This window comes from Mya arenaria, chromosome 7 (assembly GCF_026914265.1).
Source record: "Mya arenaria isolate MELC-2E11 chromosome 7, ASM2691426v1".
NCBI lineage: Eukaryota > Metazoa > Mollusca > Bivalvia > Myida > Myidae > Mya > Mya arenaria.
The window spans coordinates 69,834,270-69,856,871 of record NC_069128.1 but is presented as its reverse complement, the minus strand read 5'-3'; the positions used below and the strand labels follow the sequence as shown (position 1 = coordinate 69,856,871).

The following is a 22,602-nucleotide window of genomic DNA, read 5'->3' as shown; positions in this document are numbered from 1 at the left end:
AGTTAAATCGTGCAATTAAATGAAGCATTTTACAACGGCTTCTTTTTCGAATAACTTCAAGAAATAATATACTTCTCAATAGCTTGTCTACAATAAAGGTTGATATTTGGAAAACGACACAACGCACAAAACAGATTGAAAGCACAAAAACTTGTTATTATAAAACAATATATTCGTTTTACCCATTCCGTTGAACGCTTGCAAAGCAATAACTTTGACATTCATGTTGATGTATTTGAAATGATGACGTCAATGGCATCGCAGCTGTTGTTTGTGCCTTACTGTAAATCCAATCATTTTGGCTGTTTCAATATATATCTTATATATTGGCTGATTTTATTGACATCAAAATATTATTTTTGCAATGGTACATTGATATACAAATGTTATAGTGATATATTGCATACAATCCTGTAAACAGTCTGACCACCTGTTTTGATATTCGACTAGAATATTTGACCATTACAATGTAGTTCATGTTTACTTGTACAAAACTAGTTTCAAAACCTTCCTTATTTTAGCTGATCCATGGAAACCTCGTTTCTATAAATATTTTATATAAGAAAAAGAAAGCATTAAAACACAATCAATCAAGGAGATTTGTGACGTCTGAAATGTTTTGAAGATAAGCGTGTGTTCAGGTGAAAATTTGCTTTTTATTTTATCAACTGACAACCATGCTCAATTGGTAAATATACACCATATCTTTTTGTTACATGCTTGAAATAGATATTTAATGCTTTTTTTTATATTTTACCAGTAAAACGCGCAAAATTATTTACGGTTACAACTTCGTTGTAAAACTAGCGTTTAAATTGTGTACCTCCGCTAAGGGCGCTGACCTTTGATTTGAACATGGCAATTTAAGAAACAATCAATTAGTACTTCATGAATTAACCTCTATGAACTACCGGAACTCCCTTTCTATTTTTCGTATCGTATCGAAAAGTATTGTTTAATTAAGTAAACAGTTTCAAAATACCTTCTTTCTACAGTAAGTGGATAGCACAGTATTTGTAGAATAGAAATAAGCAAGACAGTTAGTTTGCGGAGCAACAGGCTTGCAATTCACTTCAAGTCCTAAGCAATATGGATACTCCGGTAATAAGAATTGCAATATTGATAGCCAATGTTCTGTTATCAAACATGGCTTCCGCTGAGGAACAGAAATGTTATTCAAGGTTCGATTACGATGAGAAAATGATTGAGAAAATGATCAGAGCTGAAATTAAACTGGAAGAGTTTGCTAACAGAATGGACTTGAATGATGCAACGTTGGGTGATATAAGAACTGATTTTCGAAATGAGATTCAATCGACGAAAGAGGATATCTCGATGAATTTGAATGACTTTATTGAGAAATATGTTGCAAATACAACAGGTAATGCAATTTCTGTTTACTTTAAATATAGCTATTCGGTCATTGATAAAGGTCAATTACAAATAAATTAATTCCGATTTCAGATTAAATGCATTAGTAAGAACATATTTGCATTTAACAATGTGTAAAATCATAATAATTCAGGAGTCGAGGGCAACCGAAGTGAGCGAGGCTTTCTTAGTAATTAAGTTTGTCCACATTTAAACCCGTTTTCAGCCGATGGGAAACCACATTATGACGTCATGTCCGTTAAGTTAAAGGAAGATTTTTAAGGACACCGCTGGGTAGTTATTGGAGACCGATAGGTGCTCTCACTGGGCTGAAAATATCTATAGGTTATTATCCAATCAACGATATAAACACGAAATGATTTATATGATCTTGTATACAAACAGGGATAAGAGCGGAAATGTTTAAAGTCTGTCAAAGAAACAAATACATTATTTTCGCGTTTCGCGTTTATCCCTCGACATGCTTCTTTTTATATAAATAATCTCATAAAAGATAATTTTACACTTTACAATAATTATATTTGTGTTGCCGGTCATAAATGCAGTTGCAATACTTCAAGAAACATCTCTTAAATATGCTCCTTGAATGACAAGTGTTATTCTGTGCTATCCTGTGTCAATGTAATCGTTTATAGATTCAATAATAGCTACAGTTACACCATTACTGTTTTTGATTAAGGATATATTATATCTCTTCCAGAATATATTTCCTTTAATTTACCGTTAAAGTTATACGAGTCATACTATCATGATGTTTCTGTTGTATCCTTATATGAACGTCCAAAACACGGATCTGGCCAACGGAGCAGGGTAGCACATAAAGGCGCCCTCTTTACTAATAACATTAATTTTACACAGACGGCGGGTGGTCGGATTGGACTTTCTGGAATACGTGTCCAGTTACGTGTGGCATTTCCATGGTAACGAGATCGAGATCATGTGACAACCCGACTCCTAGAATGTTCGGTCGACAGTGCGTGGGAAACCACCAGGAATGGAAAACTTGTGAAGTTCAAAAATGTCCAGGTAATATTTATTCTTAACTAATTGTATACAAATTACTTCGAATGCAATAAGTACAGATGAAGGGAAGAAACCGATTATAAATCACAATAAAGGACACGTGAGCGTTGAAATGCACTTATCATATTTCTTACACAAAAAGTACTTGCATTTTTTTAACAAAAAAAAATATGTGTTTTTGAAACAAAAATATATACTTACTAACTCCAATTTAAATTTCATCGAAAATCAGATTAAATATACATTGACGTGCGTTGACTCCTTGTTAATTTATTCAGGTCAGACTGAGAAGATAGCGTTTTATGCTACGATTACGGCACACATATATCCAACGAAAGCTAACACCCCTTTGAAGTTTACCCATGTGGTAACCAACGTCGGCGGTGGGTACGATCCCTCAACAGGATACTTTACAGCCCCAACCGACGGCATTTTTGTATTTTCCCTGACTGTCAGACAACACGGACATTCAATGCATGGATATGACGGACATGTTAGCATCAAGAAAGGAGATACCGTTGTAATGAAAGTCTATCTCGATATGCATAGTAAGGATAATGTGTACGACACTGCTTCAGGAACAACCGTGCTGGAATTAAGAAAGGAGGACACCGTATATGTAGTTGCAGATGATAGTGGTAAAGCAATTATAGGCATTGAAGAGTTTAGTTCATATTTCTCTGGGTATCGGATTTGGTAAAAAAACGTATGGCAGAAAGCTCAACGAACTTTTCATGAAACGAATTGATGTTACTAAGACAATTATGATGATATGAGATTATTTGAAGGCAATAAGCAAACACAGACGATCTTTTTTTCCATCGAAAAGGTAATAGAAAAAGGAAAAGGAACACAAAAAACTATGATAGTTTAAATCAATGACAAACATGCCATTAAGTTATCGCTTTGACCAAAAGGGTCAGCATACAAAAAACAAATAAATATGGCTTTACTCAGTTTACAAGTAATCAACGTTTCAATTGTTTAAACAATGTTTAACAATGGGTGTATACGTTTTAAATGAACATATAAAGTCAACATCCAAAACATGAACTTTATTCTTATAAAACACTAAACTGGATGAACAACCGCATTCGGCATTATTCGAAATGTTTTGTAATAGTTCTATGTATATTTTTTTTTACTTACTTACAGTGTGCTCTATATCAAAAACAATACCAATGGCTTTATAAAGGAAAACGTGTAAAGGCTGTACACGCGACAAGCCAAATTTAGTTTTCTTTACAATTCTGATCACTAGCAGTACAAATCGAATCCCTAAAATAGTTTGAGTGGCCCCAAAGTGTAACCGATAAATGTTTGTCATTACCTAACAATGTAAATGTTAACCTAATATTAATACATGTTTTGACCATTTGAGGTAGTTAATAAAGGCAGGTTTTTTCAGTCAACACATTTCAATTTTCTGCGTAAGTATCTATACTAATCTTTTCCCGCGGTTCATCGCCAATATATATTTAAAGTAATTCGGCTTGCCTTTAAATTCACATTTGGGTTGCAATCCTATGAACGTATTTTAATGAATTAATTTTTAATCTGCATTTTATAAACCGCATAATGCTATACGTCCCCTTTTGTAACCCCGGCGTGAAAAAGTAGATCTGACGAAACTTGATTTTGAAATTGCGTTACAAAAATCTGTACGCTTGCAGGCTACAGCCTAAACATGAATATCTGTATTTTCTAAACTTACATCGTTTAATATTTTGTGGGCTAACCTAAATCTAGCAAACCAATAACAATATGATCATTATATCTATGGCCGGCCGCATAGCCTTGGCTAATCCCTCAAACAATGCCAACTTATTGAACAACCGTGACATTATTTGATAGACAGCATTATGTAGCATTAAGGTGTTGGTTTCCTTATATAGGGAAAGCCGCCTAATAATTAATAAACTATAACAACACTTTTAAAGTATCCATTTTTACAATTGTTTACAGTGGTATGAAAATTGAGATGAAATTGGTACATAACGAGTGGGTTCTTGTGTACTGCATTGGTAAATTATCAGTGAGTAGTCTGAAATTATATGTGTGTTTAACAAGTTAATTTTCCGTTTGGTGTACCGGATTGACAAGTATTCTCTAGTAGTGCCAAATCGTATGTGTGAATAACAAGCGTATATGTTCTGGTGTTCCGGATTGAAAAACGTTTTTCTGAGTATTGCCAAATAATATATGTGCGTAATGGCATTATATTTATATTTTGCGTACCGGATTCAAATACGTATCCTCGCAATTTTGATTCGTCTAAAACATATATGTGCATAACGAGTTTATATTTTGTTGTATACCCGATTGAAATACGTATTTCTGTGTAGTGCTAAATCATATTTGTGCGTAAATAGCTTATATTTTGTGGTATGAACCGTATTGAAATGCGTAAAGTTGAGTTATTTCATATCATATTTATGCATAACGAGCTTTTATTTGGTACATTCAGTCGAGTGCCTGACTTACCACCTAAGCGATTGGTTATTGTTTTTTAGCATAATATGTATTAAAGTTATGCCTGACTTTTTCTAAACATGATGTTTTCTGAGTAATAATATTATGGTAGCTTTAACAAGTTTTACAAAATAATGTTTAAGCAGAGAAGCATCAATGTGGGATGCCCTTAAATACGAAATACAACAACAACATAATAGTGACTAATTATGAACTGCGCCTCTTGTAATATATTTTGGCAAGAAGGAATTAATAATACGCATATAGTTAATAACTTAAAACACTATCATATTGCTTTAAATAAATTGTGTAACATAAAACATTGCAATAGCCTTATTTGTGGTGTTATTTCAGTCATTTATTTCACGTATAAGTAATCACTGCCGTTCAATTGATTCCATTGTCAATGGCACATAAAAGACGAAATTCTTAGTTGTACATCGGACACCTTTTACTCCCAAATAAGATTTATCACAATTAATACAATAGTTTAAATATACCAGACAGGATGGATAAATGTCGAAAACAACGGGTTTTATGAAGGAATTCGAGTTTAATTTGAAAGAAATGTGCAGAAAACACGGTATTTCTATCTTATGATACTATAGTAGATCACAGTAAGTCTTTAAGCATTAAATCATTTAATATGTATGGTTTTTCAGCTATCAATTACGCGGTTACAATCTTGTTATCAGTAATTAATATTTTTCATAAATGCTTTATTTACTAAGTAGTCAAAGGTTTATTACTCAAAATGTATGTTCGTTATACATGTGTATGTATTGATCTTGAATAAGAGTGTCACTTTAGGCAAATTTGCTTAATGAGTTTATAAGACCTTCTTCGTTTGTAAATATAGTTGATCGAACGATTTATAGTATTTACCATTTATTAAGTCCTTCAAACTCATTTTTTTTAAAAACACATTTTTGTACGCTTTTTGAACGATTTTAATAATAATATTACTTATGTAGTGTAAGTTTATTTAAGGATTGATCACATTTTTAAGTTGTATGCGTTTATACAGCACAAAGGCGAAGAGAGAAAATGCTATCAATACTTATACCTACAGTTTAAAATAAATTCATGGCGATTAAAATCAGCAGTATATTCTGCAATTTAGCATTTGTTCTTAATGAAGAATAATTGACAGTATACATATAAGAGTAGCATATATTTGTAACGTCGTATATTATTTGCTAAATGACATCTTTATGACAAAAGAAATTGCTTGCCAACTTTTTAAAATATCGTCTATTATAAAGAATTGTTAAATCGTTATTGTTATTGCCTATATTGTAATTAATGTTTGTGTTAATATATGGCTTATCGTTAACTGGCGATTCCGGAGAGAGAAAAATATCTGTTGGCATCAAAGGTGTGTATATATTTAAACAAACTATTTGTGTGTTATTTAAAGTCGGGGATATTTCAGGCAATTGTACATCCATAAATTAGTTATTTGTAATAATTTAACAATATACAATAAAATATTACCAGACAAATATTATTGACAAACATAGTTTATGTAAGTTATGAGGTGCCTTTGTTTATATGCATATACGTGTGTCACATGCTTTTCCGTGTTCTCGGTTTGATATAATCATCACGTATAATTCTGCATTTAACATATATTGCTATATTACAATATCACTCCGCATGCTTGAAAGCCGTTTATTTGGAAATAATAATTGCTTAATTGAAAATGTGATACGTTTGTTTCTCAATTTGTCGTGATAATAAAAAATATATTGAAGATCATTTTCCATTTCAATTATACGAGAAACACCTGCATCTTGATATAATGACGTTCATCACTTTATTTATTTTAATGGGAAGTGACCACATGAACATACTATAGAATTGTGACCTCATCTAACGTTGCAATTTAATGAATATATATATATTTTTTTGAATTCGACGAAAACATATGTTCCCTTGTTATGGTCAATCCGATAGGTGGCGAATGAGTTTTTCACGAGGATTTAGTGCATTTCGATATTGTCCATATAGCAATGGGACCGGCCGGGTGAGCAGACGTGTTTATTAACGTCCTCTCTTGCTAATGAAACAGCGCTTACAGTTTTGACACGTTTATTGTTGATAATCAAATATGATTTCTTTCCATACGATAATGTAATTATCAAGTTTATATATGTAGATTTAAAACATAATTACATTTAATTTTCTGATACATACGTATTGATTCACAGCATGTTGAAAAGTTTGGTACCAAAAAATTCATTATCATTTTTGTATTAAACTAGCAATGTTTCTCTATAATTATATCATGCTTATGTTATAATGTTTAAAAATGGTATATGTATATGCAAAAATAAAGCGGTCGGTTGGCGTCCCAACGGCTTAAACCAATTAGTTGTTAAAGTTTGTATGTTGATATATCATCACCATCGGAATTTGTTGAGAGGAAAAGGACATTTCGTTAGAAGTAATGTGTTTATAGTGTGTTTCTTATTTGCTTTCATTTCAGTATTCATCTTATTAAACCTCGGACATAATTGGATCGGATGTATGTTTTTTTTGTTTCCAGGTAGTACTACTTCATTTTTGTAATGCATGAATCGCGAACTTTGCTTTGCCACTTTGTGGTATTCGGCTCATCATCAGCGCAGAACATTTTTGTAAACCCATTATCGGAAAAAGAATTTTATACGCGTCATTATATGATCCATAATTTAATTTAACTCGTCCAACAATTATGTTAGTAAGCTCGCCAATAGTTAGCTTACAAATTTCCTGAACTCATTTAATAAAAGTGTATACTGTATGATAATATAAAATATATGTTTCATAGTTTTGAGTAAATTATTAAAACATTAATTAAAAGTAGAAGCGTTAGAATTTCCATTTTTAAATTGGTATTATATGTATATTAACCTTAACCTTAAACATTCCGCTTTATGCTCGTATAGCTTTATTTCTTATAAAAATCGATCGATCATAAGTGCAGCTAAATAATCTAGTATTTTTAATATGTTGTCGTTACTGACAATCGTTCAAATGATTCATAGTTTAAGACCATTATGAACTTCATTATTTTGTGTGAGCTTGTTACCCAAGACATTCATGTGGATTATAAGAGTTTAAATTTCATAGACCGAAATGGAACCGGAACTTTTTACTTAACTTTCAACAATAAGAACATAATAGAATTACCTCTACGGGACCCAACGTCGGTTTAACTGAAACCTCATTTTTTTTACAAAATATAGACGTATGCATACACATAAATACCTATATACAAAGCAATATTACGGTCAAATAGACATTGTATCAAACTATTATATCCGTTTTTGTGTACCATTTTCGTTTCAATTTATTAGGGTTAGTCGTTAACACATATAAAGGCGCACACACATTGTTCATTTAACATCACATTAGAGCAAAGATCACTTCATTGTTTCACTTATAATTTTATAAAACTCATAAGATTATACTCCGTTTTGGCATTTTGTAAGGCTAATGATTATGGTTTGCAAACATTTAACAATTTTGGCTTATGTTAACTCCCCAGTTAATATATTCAAAATATGAAAAAATATCAACTTCCTATTGTTAATGCATTTACTTTGAGAGTTGATGTGAAACATAACTTGGTTTCGAGAAAAAGGGTTGAAATACATCAAATTATGTCGTTGCCTAGCAACATCATCTTCCATCAGAAATGTTCTGTATAAAATCATGTGTTAGTTCTACTGGTAAATCTCCTCTGGGAGTAAGAGTGCATCTTTAAAAGAAGGAAGGTTAAGCGTTATTTTTCAAAGCGTTATATCTAAGCATAAAAAGGATGCTTGCAATACAAAACTAGTTTTCGTAAACATGCAGTATTTTCAGAGTTAAATAATTGATTATATTTAAACATACTTGGTCTTGCATAGACAAAATTATTTTGGTACTTTCTTTCCTAAAATTATACATAATTGATAACATCAAAATATTTTTTTTTGCCAAACTGAGATAGTTATAGTCACTCTATTTGAAAGAGCTTTTCCTTTTCTATTTTTAAGATAATCATCGGAGCTTTCTGCAACTAACTTGTCAAAATGTCTCTTTCTTTTGTGTAACACTGTCATCGATTGAGACCTTTTTGATCGAAATGTTCTGTATTCGAGCTTTGCTATTTTAATCACCTTCCCATTCTTGACACTTGTTTTTCGGTGAAGTATCATCTTATAGAGATTGACATTATCGTGAGTAAAACATTTATTCATTAATCAAAATTGTTCCAGACACCAAATCAAAAACAACAAGACAAAACTAGGAATAAGGTTTGTTATTGGTAGCAAAGGTCACATTGTAAGATAAATAGAGTGAGTCTTTGCCGTTCGTTCGTCTTGCCATATAAGTAGTAACTGTAACGTATAGGCACGTCAGAATGGAAGGAAATGCGAACGTCTACTGTATGCCGCTGGATCGCCGCACTGACCTCCCTTGACCTAGTCCTCTCTCTGAATCGGATCCAATTGTTAGAGTACTGAAAAGATACTAACTTCAAATTGAAAAAAATGGCCTATAATAGCCTTAATTCATTTTTGTCAATTTATAGCTGTATAAATTTTAACATCTTCGTGTACCTGCAACAACACCAAATACATAAAGTAAACTGCTTTCAGTGAAAATTGCTATAAGCAACGGGAGGGCGGGTGGGAACATATAGCTGTCGAATGCTACCAATAAACCTCGAGTGACGAATACGCCCCGCACAAGCCTTATATACTGAACCTAAATCTCGTGCACGGAAAATCGTGCACGAGAACAATATTCCCGCCTACAAGAACTGGTTTCTAGCGCAAGCATCTATGATGAGAAACAATTTAGAACCGCGTATATTTTCATTTATACTCGTAACTTTAGAAATGCGTGAAACGTTACAGTACTTCATAATTTTTGTTTTGGTATGATTGTTAATGTGGGTGCATTTAATGAATGTGTGACCATACCAACGATCGATACCAGATACTAGATACTTTTAAAACAAGAGCTTACAAAGGCGTTTTACAAGGCATTAGCCACGGTAAAAAAAATATTTATAACTTGATTTTTAAGTTATATTAGCATATTGACAATACAAAAGCCGTTGGCCATGAACAGTAACCGAAAACATATTAAATGAGATGTACGCAAAATACAACAGTTTTTACAGAACATACAACAATTTGATATGTCGTAATACAACAATAAGCTTGAATGTATTACTAAGAAGCGATTGCAGAACAGAGACAAAGTGCCTTTACATAGCAGTGTTAATTAATTTAGCTAAACATCTTAAAGTGGTACTATTATTTGAGGACATTATCTTTAAAAATGTATTCATTGATTGTTCCATGATCCTGAAATATTATATTGTAAGCGCATGTCGGAGTAAAGAGGACAGCATAGTAGGAAGTGGTATTCATATTCTACCATACCAGTATTGCATAGTTTGCATTTACAATTTATTCCTGTTATATTATTAATATATCATCCAACCTCGATTTCCAGAGAGTGTGAACACATTCGTAGTCTTGATTAAGCATTTTTATATCTATCATTCACATTAATTTCAAAATATTTCTCGAATTTAAAATCTTTCTTAAATTGTTTAAATATTTTAACGTGGGTTGCCAATTAACAGTATCAAACCAATGTTATACCAACTGATCATATAGACATTGACTTTAAGATACAAGACAAGATTTACCAATATTATTGCTAAAGCAAACATAGCTAAATCCAAGAGAGTGTAATAAATTTTTAACAGATTTAGACCAGTAGACTGCCGCTTTGCTTCACAAAATACTGATTGTTATTGTCTACACTTATTATTAAAAAATGTAGCTTTAAATGTTTTATTATAATTTGCATGTTTTCATTTTGATGAAAATGTTTTCCATCTTATATGAAATATCATATACAATAACAGATAATGTATTTATACAACTATCAACCTCAATGTCACCACTAGTGCATTTATAAATGAGATAATCAAACATGTACTGTTTTTGTTGTAACAATGTACACAATTCATTTGATTTCGTTTCATACCAGATCAATGTAGCATAAAAAACATCATTTTCATCGGAATTAATATTATTAACATTCACAACAAATTCAATGGGGCAGTGATCCGAAAATTCGGTAATTTGAAAATTTTGCTTGTTTGAAACATAAAAATAAGTCTTAGCTTTAAATAAAATAATATGCTACGCTTGCTCCGAGAGAATTTCTTGTCAGGTTATAACATGTAAAATTACCTGGTTTAATGCTCCTATTGACGGTACACATAGTACATTCTTTACAAAGCAAAAACTATTTAAATTGAAATCAGATGCGATACGTAGCGATAATTCATTTGTTCTCACATCAAAATCATATTCGAATAAAGGAGACATGTCGACGGTAGCTCAAAGCCGGCATACATTTATAGGGTGCTGTTGTGTCGCAAAGTAATAACTGCAATAATATCCGAGATATTTAATAATAGATAAAGGTATGACTGTACGTCATCAAACGATAATGGCAAATGCAAAGATTATCGCACTTGCCACATTAAGAACAGTCATGCGTGAAAGGTTAGTTGAACAGGATTAGAATTGATCACAGGAGCTTTAGTTGAGAAATACTAAGAATCATAGAATAGAGAAATGGTTACTTATATTACTCCAGCAACTGGTTATATTGAATCAAGACTCATGACAAACAATCACATTTAAAGATAATCATTTATTTAAATTTATCAAATACAAGTCCTATGACAGACAGTAGAGTCTTTCGGTGGGATTAAACTATTAATAATAAAAACGCATCGTTTGTAGTTCCAAACGTGGAATGACGTAGCTTAATGCAAATATGACCCTTTATAATTAGATCAATATGATTATTTATATATGCCACCATTGAAATATATCGTTTGTTGTTCACACGGTAATGTATATTGCTATGTTACAAAAAAGCAAGTACTCAATATCATCTTTATGTTAAAGAGTATAGGTTATATGTAATTTCATGAAGTGTTGTTTGTTAAATGTGGAAGGCTATTTTTAAAACCCGAACAAAAAGCCGAAACGCCTTACACCGTACCGTTTTGATGCTCCTTTAGAAAATAAAATAGGTATCGTAATCATTTTAATATTACAATTAAACAATGTTTTTGTTACATACGTTTGATTTTCATATGAGTGGCGTTTTATTTGCCGTACTTATCGGTTGAATAGCGAAGATATTGATCATTTGTATCAAAAGTGTCACTTAATTGTTTGTCTAAAAACTTCATATGAGAAATAAGCATCATTCAATAAGACGCTTTAAATGAAATCTGCGTCTGAAATGTAACACTGAAGTGGGAAATTACAAAAGACCGGTGATAACATTTCAAATTCAATATTTCATGATTCCCTTTTCACAAATTCACGATTTCAACTTCACGAATTCACAATTTCACGAATTCAACTTCACGAATTCACGATTTTCAACTTCACGAATTCACGATTTCAACTTCACGAATTCACAATTTCAACTTCACGAGTTAACGATTTCAACTTCAAGAATTCTCGATTTCATCTTCACTAATTAACGATTTCAACTTCACGAACTCACGATTTCAACTTCAAGAATTCACGATTTCAACTTCAAGAATTCACGATTTCAACTTCACGAATTCACAATTTCACGATTTCAACTTCACGAATTCACAAATTCACGATATCAACTTCACAATTTCACAATTTCAACTTCACTAATTCACGATTTCACGATTTCAACTTCACGAATTCGCGATTTCAACTTCACGAATTCACGATTTCAACTTAAAGAATACACGATTTCTACTTCACGAATTCACGATTCAACTTCACGATTTCACAACTTCACGACTTCAACTTCACGAATTCACGATTTCACGATTTCCACTTAATGAATTCCCGAGTTCACGATTTCACAGATTCATGAATTCTTGAAGTTGAAATCATGAGTTCGCGAATTCGTGAAGTTGAAATCGTGAATTTGCGAATTCGTGAAGTTGAAATCGTGAAATCGCGAATTCGTGAAGTTGAAATCGTGAAATCGTGAAGTTGAAATCGTGAATTCGCGTACTCGTGAAGTTGAAATCGTGAAATAGTGAAGTTGAAATCGTGAAGTCGTGAATTTGTGAAATCATAAACTCATGAAGTTTAACTCGTGAAATCATGAATTTGTTCAGTTGAAATCGCGTAATCGTGATTTCGTAAAGTTAAAAATATGAAAAAGAGAAGTTGAAATTGTGAACTCTTTAATTCGTTAAGTTTAAATCGTGAATTTATGAAAAATAAATCATAAAATGTTGAATTTGATATGTTACCACCGGTCTTTCGTAGGAAATAAACTGACATTTGCGTTATGATATAAAACAGACAGATACCAACTTTGTAGGCGTCGCCGCTATTTTAATTTTACGATCTTATTTTACTAAAACTCCTGGCATATATACGAGGCTAGTCGAATGGTGGAGATGGCCGAGGTGTTCCGAGTGCATGAGTAATGTGTTTTTGGTTTAAATTTGTCTTTGTCTATAGTTCATTGTCGAATGGGCTCTTTCCTTGTGCCCCATAACAGGGTTTATTTTTGAATATTCTACTATTAGGCTTGTCCTTGTATTTTTCATTGTATTTTAATGATAAAATACATCATCTCATTTTTTTCATTGGAAGTATATTCCATGGCCAAGATATTAAGATAGGTTCATCCCGAGCCGAGCGTAGGGTGTTTTGTGGAAACGAGGTAAACACCCTGCACGAGGGTTGGGATGAACCTATCTTACACGAGCGGCTATGGTAGATGCTTTTTCTTCCACCTCAGTTAAACAAAATTAAGTGAAAAGGAATTTTCTTTTGCTGGAACTAGTTTGTGCGTAGTGAAAATAAATGCGTATGGATAAGTGATCATTCGTGGTTGTCATGGATATGCACGCAGTGATTTAGATTATGTTAATAATGAAATCAGACCTTAAATAGTTCTGAGGAGAGTGAGGCATTATTTCTTGAAAGGTGCGTGAAAACTTTTTTATGGTGACATTTGAAGCGAGATATAATTAATAAACATTCTAAATATTGCAACAAGACAATGCTTCTAAGATGCAACAGACAATAGTCTTCAACAAGGGAGGTTATAACAATGTGATGACCATTAAAAAGGATTTCCATATGGGTGTTTTATCTTTGCCCGTGGGCAAGATTATTAGCATGGTTAAATTTTTGGATCTACTTATCTGAGGTGGGAAAATTGTCTCTCTTTATAAAAACGTTTACTTTTCGTCTATCTTACATTAAATTTCCATCAAAAATGAAGGAAATATGTAATGTATTTATATCTGCATTAAGACAAGACAGGAGTATTAAACTTTTTATGACTTTCATTTTCATTAAGCAAAGTCGTAAACATAATGCTAGCACTGTCTAAAGGCTGACAATTCTCCTAACTGAGGTTACATGCCGTGCAACTGCTTTAATATATATCGGGCATATTCTGTTGAAGAGGGAGCATTAAAACACATCTGGCTGTATTATGTCATCTTAAAAAAGCAGCAATTAGTGAAATTTGTCACCAAACTGCAAGACACTCGATTGTGTTATTAACTTTAATATATAGAAGACTATAAAAATTAAGCATGAAATTGGCGATAAAAACGGTATGCATTTTGTTTCCATTCGTTTTAAAAGAAAAAGAGTATAATAGGCTTGTTCCTTTTAACATTTTAGTTGTTGTTATTTGATGAAATTTATAAACATTTGATTATTTGGTTTCAATTTAAAAAACTACAACAACAACATGTTTACCCTAAATATAATTTTGACAGCGAAGGAAAAAAATGTTTTCCTTCCCAATCCATGTTTATGTATGAAAAGGCTGTAAAAACATTAATGATGGAATGTCTGAAACACCAATACTTAAAGCTTTAGACCGGATATCAATTTCCGACGGGAATACTGATATTTGAGATAGTGTAGTCTTTCTGGCATCAGCGAACATAATTTTACTTTACATAGCCTTTGTTTCCATTTACTTTTCCATATACAATATTTATGCGAAAAACTAACATTTCCTCCCTTCGTTACTTTATTCCTTCACAATGAGGTCATACAGTAATTAATTCAACTCAATTCATCTGTTGATTGAAATGAAGATAAAGTATAAAGCGTTACATCCGGGTCCTCGCAGTTAGGGGAGATAAATAATGATGTTATGCATCTACGATTTATAAAAAGGGCTCGCAATATTTGCTATTCGGATATTTATCAAAGTCGATAATCAAGTATTGGTGATCATTCTCATCAATTTCAGTCACCCATCGGCGATTATTTGATGATATTGGATCATTGCACTTCACCATCGTCAACTTAGCTCATCCCGAATTTCCAAATTAGAGTTAAAGACACATTGACTTTTACATTTAGTTATTTTACTTTATAAAACTAATGTATCTGAATAAACTGTTTTTGAAAGTTAAATCGGCTGACAACCTCTGAGACATTTGTTTTCGGTTTTAATTGTAAGCATAATCTACCTTTTGACAAATTACATTAACACTTATATATTGCCATCTTTTTTTAATTAGATATCATCTTGAAAAAGATGCGTCTATTAAAAAGACGTTCTTTGACATCAACATAACAATCTCGTTTAGATATATCCAATTGGATGCAGTAAATCTTGACCATTTTCTCCGTCCAATTCTAGAGGATATATCATATTTCATTGTTCATAACCATGACAACTGCAGGCCGATTGTGCGGCTATGAACGAAAATAAAGTTACGTCTTAGATAACTATGGATTCATTGATACGCGATTCAATCCTCATCAGAAATACTTGGTCGATTCATTTCCCTGGTGTTTCCTAAAATAGAAACCTTGTTATTGAGGACAATAAATTCATGAAAAGGAAAGGAAATACTTGTGTCAATCACGATTGTTCTTGCAAGGTTGCTAAGCTTTAGCGGCACGATTTTTCATGATTTATGTCCATCATTAATTGGTCTTTAGGTTCAGAGTGTTCTAAGCCGTGGATGCATGCGCTCCACTTCACGTCTTCTTATTACATAGTGTAAAGTCCTACTTGTTAAAAAGGCGATTGAAAAGAACAATAAACGTTCATGTTTTGCTTCAGTTAATCACTGATAACCAGCTGTCAGTTAATTTTAAGTTCAATTTCGATATTTTGTAGAATAAATTCCGCATCCGCAATTATTCACGGTATATGGTGATTTTGTGACATATTTATATACGTATAGAGGACTTGGCAATACGATCATCCACTATTCTCGGTTTGAAACGTTTTCCAATTTTGAACAACTATTTCCGCATATAATTTGGCGTGCGTTTCCAAAAAAAACTTTAATACATGTCATTTTCTTTCCTTTTTTGGCACACAATAAAAATAAAAAAAATATTTGTTTAGTGGCATACACACTATTAAAAATCTGCATTGGTTAAATGTATGTGTTTGGGGGCCTAGATAAACAAGTAGCGTGTTACTTTTTATGCTTTCAGACACAAAAATAAATAAATATAGTCGAACTCATTCGCATATTTTAACGCGAATGACTTACTTTATCAAGAACCACACATTTCTTTTCACCATCGTAACAGCAAAAGATCACTCACTTCTACTGCAGTCAAATATATTATATTGTCAAAAACGCCCTATGATACAGATACACTTAAGCAGGGCAGACGGTGTTTGGTACCGATTAAATTCATAAGAAATACAAAAACAATCATCCTTAATCACTTGACGCCTACCCTCCGTGTTTCCGCCTTGGTAATGATGATGTCATACTCGTCAACGGTACACAAAAGATCACCAAAGAAATGTAAGCACGGACAATAGCCTTAATAAATCAGGCGTAAACTACAATATTCTACAGACGTCTCGGAAAGTGCAATACTTCTTAGCATCTCTTCCCACGCAAAGCCTTTTTTAAAAACTAGTTTATCAATCAACTCACAGCGGCGTGTCGTAAATACGGTTAACGGATGTAGATACAATAATGTGATATCCATTATGGCAAAATACATTTGAAAAATATATATTTTATGAGTCATGAAAATAATCATAACAGGGAAAACTGTCTTAGATGTGTCTAAAAGATAACAATTGCATCTGTTCAGAAAAAAAGATATAGATCAAAGCAGTGTTTATAAGAAATCACTTATCTAAATATAAAAATGAAGACCAATGTAGCAGGTGTACAAATAAAAGGCTTTTGAAGGAATATCCATTTACCATCATAATGAAAACGGCGTGATGTCAATGGGAATGTGTTTGCCGTTAATCATATCGTTTTGCAGAAATCTTCGGAGAATAAATGTGGTCAGTTATGAACAATTCGATTATTTAAATTTGAGCTAGAATTTAGTGCATTAAAATTATTGTTGGAAAATGTTCAATTAAACAGATCCATAGCCAGTTAAGCATAATATAAATACAAAAGATACATAAACAAAACACAAAGCAATGGAAATGTAACCAACACATAACACTATTTGATAACTATATAACGTTAAGTACACTATTTTACGCTATTTCGAATAATACTATCTGCAACAGAAAAAGGCAGATAACTTGGTTCAAACGAATTTATGATAGGTACCTTCAATGATTTCCCTTATAAATGCGTATTTTAAAAGAAAACAACACAATAGCACTGATGTTATTGTGTTATTGCATACAATTGCGATGTCCTATCAGCTATGTAGTAATGCTGACTACAACTTGTCCTCTTTGATAAAAATAGTTTGGTCAATATTATATATCCTTACATGTAGCTTGTAATAAGTCTCTGTCAGTTAAAACAATATTCAAAATATATTATATTACTTGTATACAGCCTGTGGCTGTATATTTATATGAATAACCGCATTGTGGGTATTTATAGTGGTAATGTTTATTAAGAAACTGACAACATAACATTCATAATATATAAATGATGCTCTTGTTCGTTTCAGACATCCGCAGAAGAGTCTGAACAATATGAGCTGGCCTTTATGAAAGATATAATTAAATCGACTAGCATAAGAACAACGTACAATGGTTATGGATATAGTATTTTTGTTTAATTTAATCTATATATTTAAGATTTGCCCAATTCATTCATTGCCAATATGAAAATCATAAATCCAAAAGAAGAAATTGTGTGAATATCGATTGTTCCATGTCGGATATATGATGTAAAGCCTCCACATTTATATGACAAACTACAGACACAAGTACAGCAGTCAAACGATTAAACAAAACCTCCGTTTAATAGCACAGGGTCAACGCCAAAGACAAAGAACAAAAAAGCAAACAATCACAAACAAGAAACATGGAACAACAGTACAAAACTGCACAAACAACACACTACATATATAACATATAAAAACTTGATGTGTTCTTGTTTCATATTATACAGGCGTGGTTATATGTTGTTTAAATTACGTAAAATAGTTGTTTATAATCTAGTATGGGCGATTATAATCTCGCCGATTTACGTCACACATCTGCGAGTATTCGATTATATTTGACCATCGCACTTCACCATTGTCAACTCAGCTCATTCCCTTTTCCAAATAAGAGTTAAAGAGACATTGACTCCTTCATATAGTTATTTACTAACTAAGGCTAATGTCTCTAAATAAAATTTTGAAAGATAATTCGGACTCATTTATTTTCGGTTGTAATTTTTTAAGCAAAAGCTAACTTTTGAAAAATTGTATTTATGAATACATTAATTTTTTCTTGTATTAGAGTACATTTCAAACAAGCAACTTAAATTTAAAAGACGTTCCTAAATATCATTATTCAAATCTCGACTGGATCTAACGGATGTGTTGATGCACATCATATCCAATGTTTCTACGTTTAATTCAGGATGTTTATTTTTTCTTTGTTTTTAAACATGACAACTGGAGGCGCGATTAGGACCAAAATAGTACTAATAGTGTCTATACAAGTGCCACTTGAAGCAATTTTCGCGCTTAAGACGTCATGTGAACGAGAAGAAATTTCCGGCTCAGATAAAATGTGAATTCATTGACATGAAATTCAATCCTTATCAGAAATTCTTGACCGTTTTTTCCCTTGTGTTTCCTAAAATAGAATTCATGTTGTCAAGGACAAAAAGTTCATCATCAGGAAAGAAAATACTAGTGACAAGAACGATTTTTTTGACAGGTTGATAAGCTATAGCGGCACGATATTACATGATCTCTATCAAACATTGCGTAATTGGTCTTGCTATTCTAAAAAGAACTTCATCACATGTCATTTTCTTTCCTTTTCAGGCGAACAATAAAAATAGAAATATTTGTTAAGTGGCATACACAATATTAAAAATCTGCATTAGTAAAATGTATGTGCCTGAAGGTTGTGATAATCATGTTTTGTGTTACGTTTTATGCTTTCAGGCACAAAAGCTGTTAAACTATAGTCTAACTCATACTTTAAACGTGAATGACTTACAACATCAAGACATACATTTTTATATTTTTATTCTTAACAGCGAACGTTCACTCACTTTTACTGCTGTCAAAATTGTCAAAGATAGGTCAGGCCAATTATATACAAAGACTCAATAAACCACGCGTTAAACTATCATATCTTGCAAAGGACTCGGGAATTTAATACATCTCAACATCCCTTCCCACGCAAAGTCTATTTTATAAAATAGTTCATCAATCAATCAACTTACAGCTGCGTGTTGTTTATAAAGTTAACGGATGCAGTTTCCGTCATTCAATATTCATGATGTCGAAAGAGATTGGGAAATATATTTTGAATATGTCTGAAAGATAACAAATACGCCTGTTTGGACATAGAGATATATATCAAAGTCATGCTTATGTCAATACCCCACATTCAAATGCCAAAATGTAGACAAACATAGCAACTGTACAAACAAAAGGCTTTTGAAGGAATATCCGTTGATCATTATCGTTTTAACGGCGAGCTGTAAATGGGAGTTTAATTGCCGTTAATAATATCCTTCCGTAATAATTATCAAGGGTAACTTTGAACTACTTTTAACAACTTGATACTGTCAATAAAACCTACAAACATTCGGTATTTCAAATTTAAGTTGTGTGCATCTAAATCAGTGAAGGAAAAAAATAATATGTTTAGACAGATCCCTAGCCAGTTAATCATAATATAAAGACAAACCATATATAAACAAAAACACAAAGCAATGAAAGTGTAACTAAAAACATTTTTTATTAACTTTATGACGTTAAGTGCGTGTTTTTATTTCAAATGATACAATCTGCAACTGAAACAGGCAGATAACTTATCTTCTACGAATAAATGAAAAGTATCAACAAAGATCTCCCTTATAAATGCGTATCTGTTAAAAACACACACTGACGTTATTATTGTGGTATTGAAGATTGACCGTGATGTCTTAATTGCTATGTTACAGCGGATTCTCTCTGAAAGCACGTCTAGAAGAATAACAAGTTTTCGTCAATATTTTGTAACCTAACCTGTTACTTGTATTAAGTCTATGTCAATATGCATAAATGATTGTGTAACTTGTATACATCTTGTGTAAATAAATCGATATCAATAAATGATGTTCGTATGTAAAGTGTTTTATTAAGGAACTGAAAACATAAACAATAACTTATAAATGATGCTTTTGTTTGTTTAAGTTATTCGCAGATGAGGCTGAACAATAAGAGATGGTTGGCATAAACGAAAAATATCAGCTAGAACAAGTACAATGGATGAAATTTATTTTATGCCACTTTATTTTAAGTTTTTAAAACAAAAATAATGTTGTATAGCCATCAGAGAACTAGCCTTTTTGATTTTTGGATTTATAAGTATTCACAATTCTACAGTCACATACAATATTGTCAAGTCATATTAACAATACGTCAAATTTTGTTTATCGAAATCTAAATTATTACCTTACCCCAATAAGTGACTGACATACCGTTATTTTTTAGTATGTACATTCCTCATTCATTTTTCAGGTTGCGCCCTCTTATTACTCATTCTACCCGCCTTTTAACAGAATGGACTGGAAAAGTAGATGCTCCTAGTTTACGGAGGAATGCAGATGATATTCGCAAATGTTTTCAGGTATCGTTTCTTGTTTAAGCTCTCAGTTTAGCTCGTCTGTTGTTTTTTTTTTTCGAAGAATAAAGGTCGAGGAACACACATAGCGTCTGTGCAGTTGTTGTCGACGGTGATGTTTTCGACTTGCATAATTGTTATCTTGGCCATATCATATAAAATGTACAATCAGGATACTCAAATGCAGGTAAACATCGTCACCTAAGTGCAATTACTCAACAACTGCACGTAGAAATAGAAGCAGATATTGAGTTTCTGCACGTTGACGACATGTTTTTTTGACAATACACATTCATGTATAGCAATGTTCATAACTCTTATTTCGATATCGTTTTAGAAGGCAGTTTAGAAACTCTACCAGATAAAAAAGCTTATTGATGTTTTCGTTTATTGTTATGTATTTATTTTATTAAACAAAAAAAATCCAGAATGGTGAAAGATTCAGTCGTATTTTGAACTATATTATTTTCTAATTTCTTACTTTTTTCATTCAATTTATTGTTACTTATCGCCACTATTCTTAAATTGCATTGACTTGCGGAGACAAATCCAGTAACCATTATAAGCATTAGTATACATTTATCTGACAACCCTAAGTATTTTCTGTGAATATTATTTTCCAACCCAATCTTAAAGATCGCATATTATTTTTAAAAAGTTGCCGGATTCATTTAAACGTTTTATACTTATAGACATATTTTATTTCAAACACAATCATTTTAAATCTGTTGCGGTACCTGACCAGTTAGAAATGAAATATCTACACATTTTAAAAGAAGGGGCTGAAAGCGTTCAAAGGATTTTAGCGCGGCAAGCCTGATTTTTTAGCTTACCCTTTTACCGTCATAACCTTGGAATTGGTACTGTTAATTGATGATTTTTGACAAAAATAGCTAGCTTTAAAACAGTTACTAAAAAACCTCGGATATGTAAATATTGCTATCATCTCAAAAGTTTATTGCTTACCTAGTGCAAAGTTATTTAAATGAAACTCGATATTGGCCGAGGACGTTTTGATAATTTGTAGTAGGTAAACAAACGCTTGGCCTTTGGTCTAAACCTTACCATTTTCTATGTAATTACCTATAAATACCTATTCCCATCGATTTCTCGACGACTTGCCTTCAATTGCACATTAAAGCTGCAATTTAATGAACTTATTTGTGTAAAATTCGCATGTTTTAACTACAAAATACCATGCGTCTATTATTGTAAGCCCGACATAGTAATTATTTAACATAACTTGTCAACAAGTAGACAATAAACTATTTTTTTGCGGTACTTAAGTCTCTTGGCGTGTCCGACATCCTGATTATTAGAATTATTGCTTAAGAATTATGACCTTTGATCCGCCAAGAAAAGATGTCCGAAAATTGTCACACGCTTCAGCCTTTCATTTTAATCGCTTGAGTATACGTCCTAACTAACTCCATGCAAATATCTATTGCCCCTTTGCTGAAGCTAACAAATGTAGTGTGACATTATTTGTATCATCTGACTAAATCTGACTATAAACGCAGTCAAATGTTCCAAATAATTGAAAAAGACACAGACACAAAAATAGTTATTTTTGTCGGCTATTAAAGATGACGTGGGGTTTTGATCTGTTTTTCTTGGTAAAAA

At 32.2% G+C, this 22,602-nt stretch overlaps 1 protein-coding gene across 1 annotated transcript; it reads left to right on the top strand.

Moving 5' to 3' along the window:
- The first annotated feature begins 1,204 nt into the window (after positions 1 to 1,204).
- On the top strand, positions 1,205 to 3,498 carry LOC128240786 (complement C1q subcomponent subunit B-like). Its single transcript, XM_052957664.1, has 3 exons — positions 1,205 to 1,381; positions 2,251 to 2,418; positions 2,694 to 3,498. The coding sequence occupies exons 1-3, from the start codon at positions 1,213 to 1,215 to the stop codon at positions 3,113 to 3,115; spliced, it is 759 nt and encodes a 252-aa protein (XP_052813624.1). The 5' UTR covers positions 1,205 to 1,212; the 3' UTR covers positions 3,116 to 3,498.
- Positions 3,499 to 22,602: the final 19,104 nt, after the last annotated feature.

Bases quoted from the DNA above. Each gene is read 5' to 3' on its own strand.
- LOC128240786 (XM_052957664.1), top strand. From the start codon at position 1,213: ATGATCAGAGCTGAAATTAAACTGGAAGAGTTTGCTAACAGAATGGAC. The intron at 1,382-2,250 runs GTAATGCAATTT...AATTTTACACAG, and splicing joins ATATGTTGCAAATACAACAG to ACGGCGGGTGGTCGGATTGG. The intron at 2,419-2,693 runs GTAATATTTATT...TAATTTATTCAG, and splicing joins TGAAGTTCAAAAATGTCCAG to GTCAGACTGAGAAGATAGCG.